This window comes from Neoarius graeffei, chromosome 14, assembly GCF_027579695.1.
Source record: "Neoarius graeffei isolate fNeoGra1 chromosome 14, fNeoGra1.pri, whole genome shotgun sequence".
Lineage (NCBI taxonomy): Eukaryota > Metazoa > Chordata > Actinopteri > Siluriformes > Ariidae > Neoarius > Neoarius graeffei.
Window position 1 is genome coordinate 61,383,397 of NC_083582.1, and position 21,545 is coordinate 61,404,941.

The window sequence follows — 21,545 nt, forward strand, 5'->3', positions numbered from 1 at the left end:
AAAAAAGGGTGGGACCAAACCTACAGCACATACTGCTGGGTCCTGAAGACACTACAAACCATCTCAACTCACATCCTCAATCTAAAACCTGTTTTATGTATGTTAGAATTATTAACAGTGTTGTACCATACCTGTGATTTTTATTTTTTAAATCTTCATTCATGCTCATACTTGCACATTGTACGTGTTGTACAGGTCCAGCTCTCACTTGTACCCTCAAAATATCCATGAACTCAGGGCAATGTGCCAAAACTTTCACACTTTTTAATGAGCAAATTGAAATGCACACAGAAGAACGGATGTATTCAGTTGGCCAAACAGCTTCAGGTAAATCACTAACGCATTTTAACTGACTTCTAACAATAAACTGCTCCATTACAGTCAAAGTTAGGAAGCATATGTTTATGCTTCCTAGGATATCCTTCCAACATAACATGAACATGTTTATGTTGGAAGGATATCCTAAAATAAATGTCATGTCCTGATTGTTGTGCAACTACCTGTATCTGTTAATGAGTAAATATCCACAGGGTTCGTTTTTAACTGGTGTCATTTTATTGGTGTTTATGTGCCATGGGGTTGTTTTTGCCTCCAACATGGTTATCTAAAATAAAATCAAAATGTAAAACAGGACGAGGATTAAAAGACATCTGATTTTATGGCTAAACAGAATTAATTTTCAAGAAATGTATTAATATACAGAACTATATTGTTCCACTTATCTGTCATAAAATGTTAGTTAAAATTGACACGAGGCGGCACGGTGGTGTAGTGGTTAGCGCTGTCGCCTCACAGCAAGAAGGTCCGGGTTCGAGCCCCGTGGCTGGCGAGGGCCTTTCTGTGCGGAGTTTGCATGTTCTCCCCGTGTCTGCGTGGGTTTCCTCCGGGTGCTCCGGTTTCCCCCACAGTCCAAAGACATGCAGGTTAGGTTAACTGGTGACTCTAAACTGACCGTAGGTGTGAATGTGAATGGTTGTCTGTGTCTATGTGTCAGCCCTGTGACGACCTGGCGACTTGTCCAGGGTGTACCCCGCCTTTCGCCTGTAGTCAGCTGGGATAGGCTCCAGCTTGCCTGCGACCCTGTAGAACAGGATAAAGCGGCTAGAGATAATGAGATGAGATGAGTGGCATTATGTAAATTCAAATGACTGATATGTGACTGGGTGTAGTGGTTAGCACTGTCGCCTCACAGCAAGAAGGTCCGGGTTCGAGCCCTGTGGCCGGCGAGGGCCTTTCTGTGTGGAGTTTGCATGTTCTCCCCGTGTCCGCGTGGGTTTCCTCCGGGTGCTCCGGTTTCCTGCACAGTCCAAAGACATGCAGGTTAGGTTAACTGGTGACTCTAAATTGACCGTAGGTGTGAATGTGAGTGTGAATGGTTGTCTGTGTCAGCCCTGTGATGACCTGGCGACTTGTCCAGGGTGTACCCCGCCTTTCACCCGTAGTCAGCTGGGATAGGCTCCAGCTTGCCTGCAACCCTGTCGAACATCCCATCTGCTCCAGATAATTGATGGACGGGATGCGTGACTGTTGATATATCTGTGCATTTCCAGCCAGTTATCTCAGATCTTCATCATTCCCAGGATGTTCTTGAAGTTGCAAGATGATGATACCAAGACGATACCATGTAACATTGCATCATGCTGAATTCTGTTTCCACAAGAGGTGCTGTAATAGCAGAGTAGACTTCTCCCACCATATCAAGGCACATTTATTAACACGATCGGTTTCGTTTTCAGCAAAGAGTGGTTACAAATATTCACTAGGCCACTAAATTAATGTTTATGTCATAGTGCTGGTGCATGGAGTGTATTCAGACAGACATCACCTGACTTATATGGAATGATGTAATGTTGCATCACAGGCTGCAATCTTCTCTGGAACTTGCATCTTTTTGTACACTCGCTTCTCATAGATATCTAGTCTGATGTATGAGTGTACAAACAGTGCAGTGCAAGGATGATGATGATGATGACGTCATATGGTAGCCCACAAAAATTATTCTTTCTGGATACTGAAATCAGTTTTAATGCATGCATATTTTTTTTTTATTTAAATTGTATTACATGTACTGCTATTTTATCATTTCATCAGATGTGCTTCATGAAAAATGCATGCAAAGTTGTTTTTTTTTACTGCAATATCACATTTTGCTAATGTATTCTTGTTTGTCACCACACTTGTGTGCACACACATACAGCATAATATAAAATAGCCTACCAAATACTAACTGTCCATTTAGCTCGGACACACAATCAGACAGACAGGTTTTGTCCCAACTTGTCAAAGGTGAAACAAAAGACTACTTGCTGTGTTTTTCCTTTCCTCGGCAGACAATAACTGGTGCACGTTTCGTGTTACTGGGCAAAGTGGAACGCTCTGAACGTGCGCTCAAAGCTGATTGGCTGAGTTGTCTCCAGGGGGCATGGAAAGCTGGAGCTGGGCGGAGTTATATAAACAGCTTTGTTCATGACATCAGTGTTTGCAGAAGAGGTTCTGCTGCTGCACTGAAGGAAGGACTGAGCACTCAACCTGGTTTCTCTGCTCTTTGTTACTTTGAACAGAGTAATTCGCCGAAAACTTAGGATATATATCATTAAGTCCTGGCAAAACATTCCCCGTAGGTTATCACCACACGGTTTGGGTGAGTGTCGAGGTTATTTTTGTGTGTCTGAAGCTTGGTTTTGTTTCTATTCAGTCATGCAGTTTGCAAAACTGATCTTTTCTAGCACTAACACACAAAGCCAGTACTCAAGGAACGAGGTTAAATGTAGCATGTTAATTTTTTTTTTAAATTTAATTTCTTCAACAAAGTGACAGAAGGTTCTAGATCGAATCCCTTAAGCTAACTGAAGCATTGAGCCATCCAGAAGGAGCTTATTTTTCTGACTGTGTAATCTTCTGAAGCTCACTTTATAGCAAAAATCTGGATTTTTCTATGCATGGGGGGAGGAATGCATAATTAGATGTTGCTTCAACATTGTTCTTTTGAATGCCTGAATGACAATTTTTGGTTATTGTCTTAGACGTACATTTAGAAGTTGCTATCTTTTTTTCCTTCTCAGGTAAGCACATTTGATCCTGTACAGCTGCACTTAGAGGTTTGGAGTCATGCAGAAGATCCACAGTGAAGGTGTTTGGGCTGATGGAGCTCCACAGCGACTGTCCTGGAGCGGCCTGGTGCAGAAACTCAACAGCAGTTACAGTATAGACTCTGACTCCGAACACAGCGGCACAGATGATGGCTCGGACACTGGTGAGTTACATATAAATCTCTAGTCTTAAGTGGCTTGTTCATTGTGTGAATCAATCTCATCTTATCACAAGCATCAAATGTGGTACTCGGGGTCTTGAATTGTTTAGACAGCTAGTTGTTACTGTGAGCAGCAGTGGGGTTGGCGAGGTTTTTTTTTTTTTTTAATTTATAAAAACACCTGATACCTGCAGTACGATTAGAAAACCGCATTATGACGTAATTAATCGAGCGAAAGCATCACATTCATATTGCGATGCTTTATGATGCATGCTGGTTAACATGTTTTCTTGTTACTCAGTATTCTTATATAAAACTAATTTCTTCACAATTTCTCTCTCTTCCAGGTTCTGTATGTCTTCCTGACTTGTCTGCTCTGGATGCTGACATGTTCTACGATCCAACAGAGGAGAGCCTCTGTAAAGAAGTAGTCCAACAGATTGCTCTTAGCCTGATTGAAGCAAAAGGCTGCACGTTGCACTGCTCCAAACTTCTCATCCCCAACAAGCTTCTGGAGCATATAGGGACCGAGTTGGTGCAGCTGGCAGTGAGCGAGCCATGCGGCCTCCGGGGGGCACTCATTGATCTGTGTGTGCAGCAGGGAGAGATGTGTCATAGCATAAGCCAGATTGCTGCTGACCCCTGCCTTGTACCCACATTTCAGCTCACGCTCGTCCTCAGGCCTGAGTCAGGGGGCATCTGGCCGAAGATCCAGGGCTTGTTTGCTGCTAAATCCTCATCAACGTCTCCGAGAGGTGCCCTGAAACTCTGCACTGGCTTCAGAGTGATCAAAAGGAAACTGTACAGCTCCGAAGAGCTGCTTATTGAAGAGTGTTGAGCCCCAGTGCCAAATCTGGACATTTCTGAGGCATTCTGGCTCTATTAGGTCACCGTTTTAGTGATCTGAGAGCTGTTCTCAACAAAGGACTAAAGACAATACTGTGTATCTATTGACAATATTACCAGACATTGCAGGTCTCACTTATCACCAGGGTATTTATACAAAAAGAGCATAGGGTACAGCAAATGTAAAGGCATTCTCATACTTGCTGATTGCTATATGTACATCATAGATTGCACTCCTTTCAGGCAGTTTTTTAATCTGTCTGGTGCCGTTTTGTTGACTGTGTTGAAATATTTACCTCACTTTTTATTTTCTGAAAATGACGACTGCGGCAGCTATTTTATCAACCTGATTTACCCGTGTCTCGAAATTTGTGGTTTTGTTTTAATCCAACAAGCACTATTTCATGACCCAAGCTTGATCTTTTAGTTAAAATGGACTCTTAGCATCTTAATTGTTTTAGCACGTCATGCATATTCATTTGTGCATCATTTATTTATTTGATATTCAAATGTTTTATATGTAAATTAAGGGAACATGGAAAATTTATTTTTTAAGAAATATTTGCTTCAGTGACTATGTTCACCAGTGTGAGATTTGGCCTCATTGTGCTGCAAAACATGGCGTTTGATTTCTGAAAGATGCCTACACGACACTACACAAGGGTGTTCGGGCTTCTTTTGGAACAATTAATCATCCAGGCTCTAGTTGGATGGTTGGGGTCCCCCCCCCTTTCCTCTTTTGCTAAGAAACCTGCTGTAAGGGGTTCTTAAGAATGATGAACAGAAGCTGTTAAGGTCCTAGATTTTACTTCTAGGATGTACGTGGAGAATTACAGTAATAATTAGTGGTGACTTTGCCTGATGTGCATTTGTATAAACTAACCATCACTATTGAAGGCAAATTTGCGTGAAAGTTCTGCTCCCCTTTAAAACGTGTCCACGGGAAGTCTAATGCAAATTCGGGCAGTAACTTTCTCAGGCTTGAACTGAGGGCCCTGTGAACCAGCAATACTGCAGAGTCATTCAAGGGGGGGAACCCAAGAATAAAACCCAGAATACCCTGTGATCTGCAGACGCTGGGCCTTTTCTTCTGCTGCAATAGAGGTTCGTGACCGCTGCTATAAAAAGGCACAAGTAAAAATTCATTTCCTGACGGTACAAATCCGTCAAGTACTTGCATAGAGGTGTGCACGTTATATGAATTTTCAGAGAATGCTTTACTAAACCAGCTCCATCAGATTTAATTCAGGACCTTAACATTTCTGTGCTGGAGAATGAGTGAGTTTTCATTAAGGTACCTTGTGTTTAGTTTATTGGGGTTTGCAAAAAAAATTAAAATACCAAAAAAATTTAATACAACCAAATACAAAAACATGGTGGCAAGGGAGAAGAACAGGGCTCATTCCCCAATTGAAAAGGAGTCCCTTATGCTAAATAACTAACTGATCAGTTTCACACAAGTATAGAGATGGGTTTTTTGCTCCCTCTACCGTATTTGTGTTACGATGCTTCTTGGGAAACCCAGCCCATTTGGATTAGGTTTTAAGAGAGAAGGGAAAACTTCCAACTGTAACTTTCCTCGTCTGTGAATTTAAATGACCAAGATCTGCTTTCAAAAGCAAGTGAATTTCACAAGTTTCAAATTCATATTTGATCAACTTGATACTGTAAGAAGTGTTTGAAATGGTGTACTTATGAAGTGCTTATTCAATTAGAAAACCATTCAACAGGCTGAAGCTTGAAAGAAAAAAAAAAAAAATCTATATAACAAAAGAATCCACAGCAGAAATGCAAATCCAGCACAGACTGGTATGATCTCGCCATGATGAGGAACGTGCGCTGCTGCATGTTTTCACTGACAACACAGCCTGCCAAAATTGGCCATGACTCAACCGGGCACACACAGTTCCAGTCTCACTCCTATTCTCATTCTCCTCCCTTCCTGAAACACACACAGAACCCACCAGTCCCACGCCTGTGCACACAATATCACACTTCCTCAGCACAAACAAACCACACCAACTTGAAAGGTTGAAGAGTGGCATATAGGATTTTATTGTTCCGTTGTCATCCAGAGAAGCATTGCTACAGATGTTTAATCAGCATTCCAAATTTATATTAGATATTTTAAAAATGTCCTGATCCTTGAATAAATGTTACTTCACTACAGAGCTGCGTAAATTCTAGTTGTGAAGATAAAGGTTATTATTCTATCCACATTCACTGGATATGAGCAATTGCATGCTCTGATTGGCTACTCTACTACTAGGCTATCAGCTCGCACACCGTGAGTAGAGAAAAACAAAATGGTGGCACGTGTTGCTGAACCAACCGAAGACGAAATAAAAACTACTCAACCCCCCCCCAAAAAAAGCAACAAAATATGGAATAAAAAGTACTTGATGGTAAGAATGTATCTTTATTTTTCAAGAATGATAGCATTTTTCACAAATTGCTACCGTCATTGCACGGTTTTGTTTACATTCTAGGTGGAAATTGTTTTGACGGACGTTTTGTATAAAAGTTTTTATTTATTGAATTTGAAAAAAAAAAATGCTCCGTTTCTCAAAATCCAGTGAATGTGGATAGAATAAAAAACAGTTATTCCACTCAATCTCATCATACATGGCTTATAGCCAAATCGGTGCTACGTGCCTCGTCGGCTATCGGCTCATGTACGACTCGCTTTCGTGGAATAACTTAAAGTGTATAGAGCACTTATTAATGCTTATTTAACATGTGACAATCAATAAACTCCTGCATAGCTAAATCTCAAATGTACAATTATATAAATTAATACAAAGTGACTAGATCATGGTCTAAAAGGAACCAGATAAAGATCTAAACACATATTTCAGCCTGAAGGGAATTAAATACATTTCATATCTCTAAAACGATAGGATAATTTCTTAACTGAGGTGTAGCACAGGTCTGTAAAGGGCAGGAAAAAGATCCTTTCCTTTACAAACCCTTACAAGAGAATCCTTCAACATGGATATCGCTTTCTCTCCCCCTCTCTCTCTCACACACACACACACACACACACACACACCCCCCTCTCCTTTGGCTGAAAGTCACCAGTTTGCCACCATTTTAACAGGGAGTCAATTTTACACCTAAAAAAAAAGAAGAGAAAATCGTTAAAATATAGTCATGATGAAATGAACATGACGCACACAGTGTGGTGGGGCTGTATGGTCTTCTCACACTGATAAGGGTCAGGTATGGACCACCTAAGAACCAGGTCACGCTTCATAACTCACTAAAGGTCTGACAAGGGACTGAAAGGGGACACTGGACAGAGGAGAGCTCTGCAAACATGTTAATTCTGACAATTCTTCAGCGCTACTCTACTGCTGTTTGCTCTCCTTTTCTCCAGTCACTTCTATTATGCAGAAAAGTACTTTAACTGCTACATAAACATGCTGCCTTTCACTGGGCCTGGTTTTATGAAAACTACAGCAGTGAAAATGTGCCCATCTGTCTCACGGACGTTCCACAACATTAAACAACTATAAAATGGTTAATACCACAGCATGGAACATTTGTGCATTGTAGATACTCCCATACATGTTCAGACATTTGCACCATTTCTGCTTGCGTGGGCTTTTTTTTTTGTATACGAGTGTGCCTTTTTTATACTCGTGTCTAAAAAAAAAAAAAAAAAATCTGTGTGGGGCTTTTTTTTTTTTAAATACTTGTCTATTTACATTTACACCGAGGGTCTGGGAGAAACGACATTTCAATCCTGTGCATGTCCTATTATGCCAGAATGGACAAAAAAAAGTTCACCTGACTTAAGGTTATTCCTCACTAAATTAAAACTGTAATCGTTGGGAAATTGTTGGGGTAATTATATTTAAAAAAAAAAAAACACTTAAGACATGCATGCTGTTGTTGGCAAATCATCAGCTTCAGGGTGGTGTGGTGACTCTGCTTTTTATTGTACCACCCTTTGGTTGATTTTTAGGAAAACAATATCATGCCCCCATCATGTCTGTGAAGATTCTCAGTCATCCAGGTCATAGTAAACTGTGGGTGGTAGAAAAGAGCAACTGGACTTGCTTGAAGATTCTTGAAAACGTTTCATCTCTCATCCGAAAGGCTTCTTCAGTTCTGTCTGACTAATAATAATCTAGCCTTCTTGGATTGTGATGTACACATTAGACAAGACAGAAGCCTTAGTATCGAGGTCTACCGGAAACCCACACACACAGACCAGTACCTACTTTTCGACTCTCACCATCCACTGGAACATAAATTGGGGGTCATTAGGACCTTACAACACAGGGCTCAGAACATCCCTACAACGGTAGAGGGAAAAGAGAAGGAGCAGAATCATATCAAGAAAGCACTTCAGAATTGCGGGTATCCCAACTGGGCTTTCCTAAAGAGCAGAAAAAGGAACATAACGGACAAGGATGACAACAGGAACAAACGCAAGAACATTGTCATTCCCTACATTTCTGGTCTATCTGAGAAACTCAGGAGGATCTTCTACAAACGCAACATTCCGGTACATTTCAGACCCAGTAACACCCTGAAGCAGAAACTGGTTCACCCTAAGGACAGAATACACAGACACAAACAGGACAACGTAGTGTATGCAATTCAGTGCAGTGAGGAATGCACGGACTCATATTGGGGAAACAAAACAACCGCTTTACAGGCGCATGGCTCAACACAGGAGAGCCAGCTCCTCAGGCCAGGACTCTGCTGTCTACATTCATCTTAACAACAAAAGGACACTCATTTCAGGATTGTAACGTATGCATTTTAGCCAGAGAGGATTGTTGGTATGAGCGAGGAGTTAAAGAAGCTATTTTTGTCAACCTGGAACGACCATCACTGAACAGAGGTGGGGGTCTAAGACATCATTTATCAACCATCTACAATGTGGTCTTGGGCACACTTCCCAGACGGCTGGGTGCACGCCAAGACCCAGCTGTTTTCGGTGACTCACAGGAGGACAGATACCCCTTTTCCACCAAATCAGTTCCAAGGCTGGTTCAGGGCCAGTGCTGGTGCTGGTTCACAACTCGTTCAACTTGCGAGCCAGCTGAGAACCAGTTTGCTTTTCCATAGCTCGCGGTGCTAAGGGAAGCCACGTCATTACGTTACTGTATACGTTAGTTACGTCGCTACGTTTGCATAAACCTTGGCGCAAATATCGAAGCAAAAGCAACACGGAAGAAGCAGCAGCAACAACAGCAATAATAATAATGGATGACTTCGCGTTTGTACAGCTGCTGCTTCTCGTTGCTTAAAAATGGCGATCTTTCGTGGTCTTGTTATTGTTGTTGGTCTTAACAACTCCGCCCCCCCCGCTGACATAAGCGGTTCTTTCCTCTGGCCCAGCAGAGAGTTGGTGCTAGCCTGGAACCGGTTTTTCTGGCCCCAGAGCCAGTTCTTTGTCAGTGGAAACAGAAAACCCGGTTCCAAACTAAGCACTGGCCCCGAACCAGCCCTGGAACTGCTTTGGTGGAAAAGGGGCAAGAGAGAGTCAGCTTTCCACTGATCACCCTAACGGGCAATCTGATACTCCTTATTAGTCAGACAGAACTGAAGAAGCCTTTCGGATGAGAGGTGGAATGTTTTCAAGAATCTTCAAGCGAGTCCAATTGCTCTTTTCTACCACCCACATGCCCCAATCATATTTTATTCCTTACATAAAATGCACCATTTTGTTAACCCTGCATCAGCACAGAGTTTAAGAGTGATATCTTGCCAAAAATGCTTCCTTAACATACTGATTAAGGTACAATACATGCAGGGGGGATTAACTCGTGCATGATAGTTTACACAGTTTAATTAAAGATTAACATAAAACTGATTGCATGGTTGTACACAATTCATATTTGTTGATGTGTATGAGCTAATGACAATCGTACATCCCAAATGTTCACTTTCTACACCTATGCACCCATCAGGATTCAAGAATTAGTCGCTCACAGTCAGACTGCACCTTATTCTCTGATCTGGGTTGGTTCTTTAGTAAACATTATCTATAGCCATTAGAATACAAACCTGTTAAAACAAATAAAGCAGTGCGTCGAACAGTGTCACACATTTCTCCTCCTCACCTGCCATGATCGTGCTGGTTTATCAGTGGACAGAAGTCTGAACCTCTGCCAATCTGGAGCAGCTGGGGGTGCCCATTCTCTGAGCTCTCTGATAGAGGTCACTATCACCAAAATAGCGTGCACGGTACAGCAAACCCTCCTCTGTGGACATACACACATGGACATGATATTCAATCTGCACACTGCAATACTGATCGTTTAAACGGTTTTATTTTCAGTCTTCCTAACATGAACAAGTCGTCATGGCAACTCCTCTTCCCCAGAATCACATCCGTATATGGGGAAAAATAAAAATAATAAATAATCACACACACACACACACACACACACACACACACACGGGTAAGTCAAAAAGTTCTCAGACAGATGTTATAATTTCAAAAGGAACTTAAAAAAAAAGGAATACAAAGACGGAATTCTCAGATGGAAACATCATGTACAGAAGTGTTTAGACCTAAATGGAGGATATGTAGAGAAACACCTTTGCTATTTTCATAAATAAAGATTTTTTTTCATTTGTCTTAGAACTTTTTGACTTACCCTCATTATTTATATTTACACACACACACACACACACACAAAAAAAAAATTATACCACAACCACACCACCATGTACCCACGAACCCTTCAATCGTCTTGCTGCAGGATTATCAGGGGCTGTGTTTACTCAGCTACTGAGAAAATACACACCGACACCATCAATACTGATAAAGCAGAGCCGATAAGCAGCGCTTCGGTCAGTCCAGGTTTTCGATTTCTGAACTGCAAACATTTTGATACATGGTTTAAAAGGAAGACAGCAGTTCTTTCTACTGAATACTCTGACGTCCGACAACGATTTTGATGATGAAGCAAGACGATGACGAAGCTGCAAACTGCGAGTCAGAATGCAAGTGAGTTGAGAAACCTGTACTAACCGCCCTAAGGCAATTCTGATTAACCATGATACAGTATGACGTGCCCGCTTGTGTAGAAATAGCCAAAAAACCCAAACACAATTGGAGGAAATGTTTTGTGGTTTGTGGCTTTGTCTGGAGGACGAATGGGAACAGCTGAAGGAGTAGTGCTGAGTCAGGGAACCAAGCGACATTCACACACACGTTCTCTGAGCATTTGAAGAAATTTGATCCAGAAAAACTGATAAAAAGATGCACAAAAATAGGACTTGGGTCACATCTGCAGTGAATTCTCAATCCTTGCACCCAGGAGCCTCCTCAACCCAAAAGCGGTTACTGAAGATGAATGAATGAATAAATGAATGAAGCAGAGCCAGTTTTTTTGGGTGACTATGATATACTCTGCTCTCAATCTGACTGGAAAAACTTAAGAGCCTGACTGCTTCATTATAAGGTGAATACTGGGAGGTATCCTAAATATCAGTGATGAGACGGCGATCTTCAATTTCTACTTTTTAATTTAAAAAAAAAAAAGTTAAGTGCAGACACAGCAGGTGCAATAATAATGCAGGAAGGATTATGTATTTGGTTCGTCAGTGCAAATAAACATCACCATTGGTTTTACATTCATTTTGAATTTTTTTTTTTAAACAAATGCAAAGTACAATACTGTTTTAATAGTCACAAGTTGCTGTCAAAGTTAAATAACCGAGAGGAACTTTGGCTGATTTCGAAAAATAGCAATGAGTCATTCAGGAGTGAAACAGCTGCATCCAACCTAAGAATTGCTTCATTTTGAATACATTTTTCATTATAATTAGGATTTCCTGCAAACACCTTTGGTATCAAGTATTATTTGATGGCACTTGCAGTTAGTTAATTAGTTAGTTACAGTGTTGCTTGAAAGTTTGTGAACCCTTTAGAATTTTCTATATTTCTGCATAAATATGACCTAAAACATCAGATTTTCACACAAGTCCTAAAAGTAGATAAAGAGAACACAATTAAACAAATGAGACAAAATTATACTTGGTCATTTATTTATTGAGGAAAATGATCCAATATTACATAACTGAGTGGCAAAAGTATGTGAACCTCTAGGATTAGCAGTTAATTTGAAGGTGAAATTAGATTCAGGTGTTTTCAATCAATGGGATGACAATCAGGTGTGAGTGGGCACCCTGTTTTATTTAAAGAACAGGGATCTAAAGTCTGATCTTCACAACACGTGTTTGTGGAAGTCTATCATGTCACGAACAAAGGAGATTTCTGAGGACCTCAGAAAAAGCGTTGTTGATGCTCATCAGGCTGGAAAAGGATACAAAACCATCTCTAAAGAGTTTGGACTCCACCAATCCACAGTCAGACAGATTGTGTACAAATGGAGGAAATTCAAGACCATTGTTACCCTCCCCAGGAGTGGGCGACCAACAAAGATCACTCCAAGAGCAAGGCGTGTAATAGTCGGCGAGGTCACAAAGGACCCCAGGGGAACTTCTAAGTAACTGAAGGCCGCTCTCACATTGGCTAATGTTAATGTTCATGAGTCCACCATCAGGAGAACACTGAACAACAATGGTGTGCATGGCAGGGTTGCAAGGAGAAAGCCACGGCTCTCCAAAAAGAACATTGCTGCTCGTCTGCAGTTTGTTAAAGTTCACGTGGACAAGCCAGAAGGTTATTGGAAAAATGTTTTGTGGACGGATGAGACCAAAATAGAACTTTTTGGTTTAAATGAGAAGCGTTATGTTTGGAGAAAGGAAAACACTGCATTCCAGCATAAGAACCTTATCCCGTCTGTGAAACATGGTGGTGGTAGTATCATGGTTTGGGCCTGTTTTGCTGCATCTGGGCCAGGACAGCTTGCCATCATTGATGGAACAATGAATTCTGAATTATACCAGTGAATTCTAAAGGAAAGTGTCAGGACATCTGTCCATGAACTGAATCTCAAGAGAAGGTGGGTCATGCAGCAAGACAATGACCCTAAGCACACAAGTCGTTCTACCAAAGAATGGTTAAAGAAGAATAAAAAGTGAATGTTTTGGAATGGCCAAGTCAAAGTCCTGACCTTAATCCAGTCGAAATGTTGTGGAAGGACCTGAAGCGAGCAGTTCATGTGAGGAAACCCACCAACATCCCAGAGTTGAAGCTGTTCTGTATGGAGGAACGGGCTAAAATTCCTCCAAGCTGGTGTGCAGGACTGATCAACAGTTACCGCAAACGTTTAGTTGCAGTTATTGCTGCACAAGGGGGTCACACCAGATATTGAAAGCAAAGATTCACATACTTTTGCCACTCAGATATGTAATATTGGATCATTTTCCTCAATAAATAAATGACCATGTATAATATTTTTGTCTCATTTGTTTAACTGGGTTCTCTTTATCTACTTTTAGGACTTGTGTGAAAATCTGATGATGTTTTAGGTCATATTTATGCAGAAATACAGAAAATTCTAAAGGGTTCACAAACTTTCAAGCACCACTATTTAATTAGTTAATTTCTTCCTTCCCATCTCTAAGAAGCAGGTTATAACTAGGCCACGTATTAGCTGTTCACTGGAATCTTGTCTAATACAAATTTGAACAGTTTTGTATCAGTCCAAATTTTATGATGAATTTGATTATGCTGTATTGTGTTGCATATTGTCAGAATATTTTACCCTTCAAATGCTATTTGCGTAACCAGGTCACATTTCCTATTGCTTATTTTACAGGACGTGACCTAGACACGTTTGAGAAACTCACTTCCTGTGACAGGTCTCACCAAGAAAATCTAGCGACCTCAGAAGCATGAAAAGTGACTCGAAATTTGAGCGGCGACTTCACATAACTCGGAGAATTTTCTCTACATAAAATATTGATGTACCTTTTAAACTACTCTAAACTCCAACTCTAAAAATACAGCTCTATAGTGAATATTTCAAATTGGTAATCCTTGCATCCGAGGAAAATTAAAGCCCATGTTTGTTACAAAAGGTATAAATCGGCGAGGCTGATCATTTGAAAATTTATCATCTACCTTCTAGTGCATTGCACACAAATTTTTAAGCTGACAGCATTTAACAGCGATCACCCCATGGCTTCAGATTAGCACATTATGCAAGTAAGAGAACAAAGTTCTTACTGGAATCTGAGACACACATCAATTGGCTGAAATCTTATTCTTACTATTTCGTATCTTATTATTTATTACTCAGGCATACAGTGCTGCTAGAAAGTTTGTGAACCCTTTACAGTTTTCTGCATAAAATGACCTAAAATGTGATCAGAGCGTCATCTAAATCGTGAAACTAGATTAAGCAAACCCAGTTAAACAAATGATGCAACATAGTTTTTACATTTATTTACAGAGCAAAATTATCCCACATTAAATATCTTCGTCAAAAAAAAGTACGTTAACCTTTAGGAGTGTGACTTAATTTAAAGGGGTAACTGAAGTCGTGGGATGGCCATCAGGCATGGGTTTAGAAGACTATTTGCCACAAGCACACTCAAGCACAGTGCAATTCATCTTCTGCACGCATGCACGCACACACACACACACAAGTAAGCAATGAAAACACACGCATACATGGCCAGAGCATGCTACAGCTATGCTACAGGGAGCAGCTGGGGGTTAGGTGCCTCGCTCAAGGCCACCCCATGTTAACCTAACCGCATGTCTTTGGACTGTGGGGGAAACCGGAGCACCCAGAGGAAACCCACACAGACACGGGGAGCACATGCAAACTCCACACAAAAAAGCCCTCATCAGCCACTGGGCTTGAACCCAGAACCTTCTTGTTGTGAGGCTAACCACTACACCACCGTGCTGGGTTTAGCAGGCCTTTCCATGTTTCAAGAACATAAACATGGGTCCTCACTTTCAAAGTTCGATCTTCACTACGCAGGTTTATTGAAGTGTGCCGTGTTCATGATCAAAGGAGATTCCCGAGAACCTCAAAAAAAGGGGTAACAATGTTCACCAGGCTGGAGAAGATTACAAAGTTGTTTCTAAAAAGACATGGTTTGGTCTCCACCACTCCACTGTGAGGCAGATGATGTACAAATGGAGGAAATGGCCATCCAGCGCAAAAAAACCCTCACTCATATGGTGTGGCAAATATTACAAGTTACAAAGAACCCCACGGTAACATCTAAGGACTTGCAGGCCACTCTTTTATTGAATAATGTCAATGTTCATGAGTCCACCATCAGGCAAACACTCTACAAGAACTGTGTGCATGGCAGGATAGCAAGGAAGAAGCCAAAATTTTTTTTTTTTGGAACGACACCCCTACTGCTGCCTGTTTGCTCAAGACCAGTTATAAGCCAGTGCCTTGTGGAAGAATGTTCTGTGGACAGATGAATTCAAAATAGAACTTTTTGGTTTAAAAGAGAAGCATTACGTTTGACAAAAACCAAACACTGCATTCCAACATAAGAACTTAATCCCAACCGTGAAACATGGGGGTGGTAGTATCATGATTTTGGGCTTCTTTGCCTCCTTAGGTTCCAGGACAGTTTGCCATTAATGATAGATCTATAAACTCTGGATTGTACCAGCAAATTCTGCAGGAGAATGTCAGGGTATTTTTCTGTGAACTGAAGCTTAACTGCAAGTGAGTCAAGCAGCAACAACCCTAAGCATACAAACAAGTCTACAAAGCAGTAGTGAAAGCAGGAAAAAAAATTAACATTTTGGAAAGGCCAAATCAAAGTCCAGAACTTAAGCTAACAGCAAATGTTGTGGAAGGACCCAAAAAGAGAAGTTCATCCAAGGAAGCCTCCTAACATCACCGAGTTGAAGCGGATTTGTAAATTGGAATGGGCCAAAATTCCTCCAACCCATCGTGCAGAATTGATCCCCCACTTACCAGAAAAGTTTTGTTGAACTTATTGCTGCTCACATCAGTTACTGAAGGCAAACATTCAGATACTTTCCCCCCCTGATAAAGTTATTTAAATGTTGGATAATTTTGCTCAATAAGTAAATGTAAAAACTATAATGCTTCACATTGTTTGTTTAATTGGGTTCTCTTTCAAGTTTGAGGCTCTGATCACATTTCAGATCCAATTTATGCAAAAAATACAGAAAACGGTAAAGGGTTCACAAACTTCCTAGCGACACTATGAACGTGTCTTGAGGAATGGTGGAAAGACTTAGCATGTTTGTGGGAAATGCATACTGTGTTGTTTCTCCTTCCAGCAGTTGTTGCGGAGGTTGGAGATGTAGTGGTCCTCGACGCTGCGCTCCACCTGTCTCAGACTCATGCCGCTGTACTCCTGACTGAAACGCTCCGTCACATAGTACGGCACATGCAGGGTCTCAGTCAGTCGCTTCTGTGTGTGACCTACAGACCTAGAACCCAAAACAGCACATATGTTTTAAAGCCAGAGAAACTGATCACGTGTACAACTGCAGCTGCGGCGGAAGCCTGATCAATGAACTGTCTAGTAGGGTGCATCAGTTGCCCCCTAAAAATGAAAAGCTCCTCCGATCATGATGCATTTTTGTTTTTATGTTCCTTTTGGTAAGAAAACACACTGGGTGAAATATTTTGACAAAATTCAAAAAGTTTAATGGTGGCACCAGGAGCTCAAAGTTATGGAAAAAGCTGCTATTTTATGACTTTTAAGACAAAATTTCGATCACTTTTCATGAAACATTATGGCACCTTATAGAGTATACCAAATATCTTAGATACACATTTTTAGTCCATATTCTAAATATATTATCAAGCACAGTTTGAGTTTTAGCTGTTCATTGAATCATTGCTCAACTACTTTTAAACAATACAAATGTATTATGAATCACATTAATGCTTCTCAATCCCTTGCAAAGGTTCTTAACATGATCTCTGGCTCACAAGAAATCAATAAATGGAGTCCAACATTGAGATTCAAACCTTACGCGAAAACATAAAATAAGCGTTTTTTGTCAAAAAATGAACCTCATGGTGCCACCATTAGACTTTTGAATATGGTCAAAAAATTTTACAGGATGTCTTTATTGGTGAAAAGGAACACCCAAACAAAAATGCATCAGATTTTATGAAAGTGAGGGCAACTGATGCACCCTACTGTCTAGTAGTATAAAGTCAGCGTCACTGGACTTTTTTTTTTATTGTTCACTCATCTGCTCAGCTCAACCAGGGAGAAGACGACAGAATGAGATACAGAGAAGGTTGAGGGTCTCGAACACTTTTCTTTCAACACAAATTACATGTGATAGGCAGTTAGGGTCAAAGGGAAGGCTGAAGACATCATGTTCTCAGGTGATACTGTGGCCCAAATCAGTCCACTCTGCTGAGGGTTTCGTTCTTTCATCATCATCATCATTATCACTGGGGTGGTCTGACTGAGGAACGTGACATGAGGTTTCTAAGGACCCAGCTAAGAACATGAACAGCACACAGGCCCAAGACGGAGGTTAATTTTTTTTTTTGAAAGGACAGGGAGACTTGTGGGTTCTGTAGGTGGAAATTTCAGGAATAAAAATAAAAGGCTCCTAGGGCTCCAATAAATAAAATATCATGGTGCATGCATGTCCAATTTGCACAATATTAACACTCCCTTCTTTAGGAAGGCCATACAGATTTATATCTGTTCAATTACTTTAGCTGTAAATTAGCTGTGTGCGCGCACGCTAAAAGGCCCATATGTGCATGCAAAGAATGGTTTAGTAAATCTCACGGTCTGTGTGGCCAGGAATTACGTCAAAGTATAAGAACTGGATGTGTCTGCTGGAGCTGGAACAGGCTGGTCACTCCATGAAGATTAGTTATTGATCAACAGGTGACTCAGTGACAGCATGAGCACACGAAAGCTGGATTATACAATAGTACTAAGCATCCACATGGCCATCATGTCCTCATAGGTTTTCCCATAACACCACTGAGTGAACAGTCTGGATCAATAACTCAAATGCTCACTTTGTTTATTGATGTTGGTGGAGGTACAGAGAAAGTGCTTTAAAATTAACTTTGTAATGAATTTAGTAATTAACAATTAAAGAATGATGCAATCTAAGCAACCCAAGTTCATAAAGAACATGGCTTCCTTTTAGATTTTTCAAAAATAAAGTCTTTGGGGTAAACTTTGCCTGCTTTTTACAAAACATTATTGATAAAGATGGTTCAGTTAGCTGAAAAGCCTCCCACAGATGATCAGAAGGTGTTGTGTATGAACATGACGTGGCTCTTGCATGTTAAATAACGGTTTGTTTGTTTTTTTCACAAGACTGTATGTGTCACTGACTACATACTGCACACCTGTGTGTGTGTGACAGTCACCGAGGCAGCGAGAATGTGTGTGCGGCCGTCAGTGGCAAAGTGGACGGCTGTGTGAGTCTGTGCATTTAATATGCAAGACAGATCTTCAAATCATAATTAAATCCTTGGGCTAAAGATGTATGTGGTGTGTGTGAACTTACGGTCTGTAGTTGAGGCTGTAAGGAGGGTCAGCCACCATCATCTGGCTGAGAGTGGACACAATAACAAGGATGAGGATGGGCATGAGCTGGACGAAGAGAGCCAAACCACCCTGTACCACCACAAACACACACACACACACACCCCTTAAAAGTGCATATCACGGGTAAATTCAGGAGCAAGATCAATGTAATTCTCCTATTTTGGTCAAATATCTGTCACATTTTGGGCAATTCTTTTACCTTGCGCAATACCAGAAAAATTCAGTTGAAATCAAGCCATTTGAGGCGAATTGGTCCGCCTCTGAAAAAACTTGGCATTTGGATTTCCCGGCAAACATTGATTTTCGTGACGTCGCGTGCGGGACGCCTCCTTCTGAATCCTACGTCAGCGCTGGTTTGTTTATGAGAAAACGACCTGGTGGTTTTCTGCAAATTTCTTCAACGTTATCACGTAATTATTAAAATGGTTAACAGATGTATCGTAGGAGGGTGTAGCAACATTACATTTTTCATCCAAACGTGAAGCAGCATTGCACTCAGGTGACAATTCCATATTTCAATGCAAAATCGCTAGCTGCTAAACTTGGTCTACACAGGCTGTGCACTGAGACCCTGCAAACTCTTGCAGCCTGCTGGTGCTTTCGCAGGTGGCGTTACGAATCTGACTCCAGACTCCCTTGAGATTTTTCCAGACGTGTTTTGTTATTTTATTTTTTTCTGCTGTAGACAGATGGCCTTGTGCAAAATCACCCTTCTGGATGAGTGTGTAAACGGACATATTTTCATATATTTATAAAAAAAATAAATAAAAAAAAAAAGAATTTGGTCCAGGATATGCACTTTAAACTTCTTTAAATTTTCCCTACTGATCAACCCAAACTGAAAAACAGATCATGACCCAAAGCCCAGTGTCACCATTCTGCTGGCAGAAACCAAACTTAACCAAAGCTAAATCCAAATTCAGAAATACGGGCCGAGGGTTAAATTAATTAAATAGTCCAAAGCCAGGTCACATTTATACATAAAGTTCGACAAAATAGCCTGTAAAATGACCCACGTACTCGAAATAGTACCTTAAAGGAAAATAATAAATACGCGCAACATGGTGAACTATTTGACAAAATGTATTTGTGCAAGTAAGCAATCAGCTTTCTACAACATTACAGGACTGCTACAGGTCGTGTATACTGTAGTGTCAGTGGCGTACACAGCTCACTGCTGCCCTCTCCTGTTCGTCACATGCCAAAGGTCTTACTGTGCACCATCCTGCCATCATCATATCCATAAACAATACCACCAAAGGTTAGCAAAACCACAGCAATACACTCCAAGAATTAGCACCCAAGCTTTGGATGCTCTACATAAATCCTGCAGCGATTCCAATTTTAACAAATACTGTGGGGAAACAACAGTTCACAAAACTCCTGTATAGTCAAAACTCGTCTGAAGTACACTCTATAGCCAAAAGTATATGGACACCCATAATTCGCAGCCCACTAGATGGTGCTTCGCATCCCGCTGCCCAGTAGTTGAGGAACACTGATGTAAATGAGCCATATTAGCCAGTGTACCCAGTTTATTCTCCATATTACCCAGTTTATTCTCCACACACCTCGTTCAAACCATAGCTTCAAACATGTGTTTAAAGTTATCACGTTATAGCACGATACCAAATTATCACGTAATAAAGTGAAAAATATACTGTTATAACTTGACACTGATTTTTTTTTTTTCCTGGTGTGGCAGGAATCTGCTTTCATACTTGAGTTTACAGAGTTAAGTACACTATACTTACACCTCTTTCTTCCCTTCTTGCACCACGCTGTTGGCTAAAGTGTGCTCGCCCGTTGTTGTACATGTGAACGTTACCTGAGAACACAATATGACATAAAATAAATCTGCATAACTATATGCTAAGCTTGCTGTTATTTGAGAAATAACATCACATACACGCATGCATATACAGTTATGTGCAAAATAATAGCAGTCTAACATTACTAATGTGTTTAATTACTGATTTTGGCAGAAAAGATGATACAACATTTGGGGGGGGATGGATGGATGGATGGATGGATAGGTGCAGCCGAGTAACAGGCAACCAACAGAATCAATAGTCATGACATGCACTCTGCTAATTGGGTGTAATTGAGTTCAATTAGTGAGGTCATTCATTCGGTGAAGAAACAGGTGTCAATTAGGGCCCTTATTTAAAGGAGGGCAGCAAACGTTGTACCTGCTGGTTTTAGCCCTTGCTCAGTGAGTAAAATGGGTCGTTCCAGACATTGTACCAAAGGAGAAAGAACTTTGATCAAGAAGTTGATTGGAGAGGGGAAAACATATAAAGAAGTGCAGAAAATAAATGGCTGCTCAGCTAAAATGATCTCAAACGCTTTAAAATGGCAAACAAAACCCGAAACACGTAGTAGGAAAAGAAATACTGCCATCCGCGTACATCATAGAATAACAAGAATGGCAAAGAAGCATCCAATGATCAGCTCCAGGGAAATCAAAAGATCTTCAGTTACCTGTGAGTACTGCAACAATCAGAAGACGCCTATGTGAAGCCAAACTATTTGCAAGAAACCCTCGTAAAGTACCGAGAGGGCGGCATGGTGGTGTAGTGGTTAGCACTGTCGCCTTATAGCAAGAAGGTTCCGGGTTCGAACCCACCGGCCGGCAAGGGCCTTTCTGTGTGGAGTTTGCATGTTCTCCCCGTGTCTGCGTGGGAACCCTCCGGGTGCTCCGGTTTCCCCCACAGTCCAAAGACATGCAGTTAGGTTAAGGTGGGGCGGCCTTGGGCTGAGGTGCCCTTGAGCAAGGTACCAAACCCCTGGGATGCAGAGGATGAATTTCACTGTGCTTGAAGTGTGCATGTGACAAATAAAGGTTTCTTCTTCTTCTTCCATTGCTGGGAAAAAAAAAAAAAGTGTTGAAAAGGTTACAGTTTGCCAAAGAACACATTGACTGGCCTAAAGAGAAGTGGTGCAACATTCTATGGACAGATGAGAGCAAGATTGTTCTTACTGGGTCTAAAAGCCACAGACAATTTGT

The 21,545-nt window shown here is 41.0% G+C and overlaps 2 protein-coding genes across 2 annotated transcripts in view; one reads left to right on the forward strand and one right to left on the reverse strand.

Moving 5' to 3' along the window:
* The first annotated feature begins 1,057 nt into the window (after positions 1-1,057).
* Positions 1,058-4,655, forward strand: ddit4 (DNA-damage-inducible transcript 4). Its single transcript, XM_060940177.1, has 3 exons — positions 1,058-2,641; positions 3,063-3,253; positions 3,598-4,655. The coding sequence occupies exons 2-3, from the start codon at positions 3,109-3,111 to the stop codon at positions 4,086-4,088; spliced, it is 636 nt and encodes a 211-aa protein (XP_060796160.1). The 5' UTR covers positions 1,058-2,641; positions 3,063-3,108; the 3' UTR covers positions 4,089-4,655.
* Positions 4,656-6,127: 1,472 nt separating this feature from the next.
* Positions 6,128-21,545, reverse strand: part of dnajb12b (DnaJ heat shock protein family (Hsp40) member B12b) — a 34,952-nt gene continuing 19,534 nt past the window's right edge. Inside the window, exons 5-9 of the mRNA XM_060940176.1 lie at positions 20,290-20,363; positions 18,495-18,604; positions 16,249-16,421; positions 10,180-10,320; positions 6,128-7,212 (exon numbers count right to left, since the gene is read on the reverse strand). Of these exons, the coding sequence (XP_060796159.1) occupies positions 10,202-10,320; positions 16,249-16,421; positions 18,495-18,604; positions 20,290-20,363 (476 nt within the window). The 3' untranslated portion in view covers positions 6,128-7,212; positions 10,180-10,201. The remainder of the gene's footprint in view (positions 7,213-10,179; positions 10,321-16,248; positions 16,422-18,494; positions 18,605-20,289; positions 20,364-21,545) is intronic.

Coding starts and splice junctions, on each gene's coding strand:
- ddit4 (XM_060940177.1), top strand. CDS start 3,109: ATGCAGAAGATCCACAGTGAAGGTGTTTGGGCTGATGGAGCTCCACAG. Junction 3,254..3,597: donor AGATGATGGCTCGGACACTG/GTGAGTTACATA, acceptor TCTCTCTTCCAG/GTTCTGTATGTCTTCCTGAC.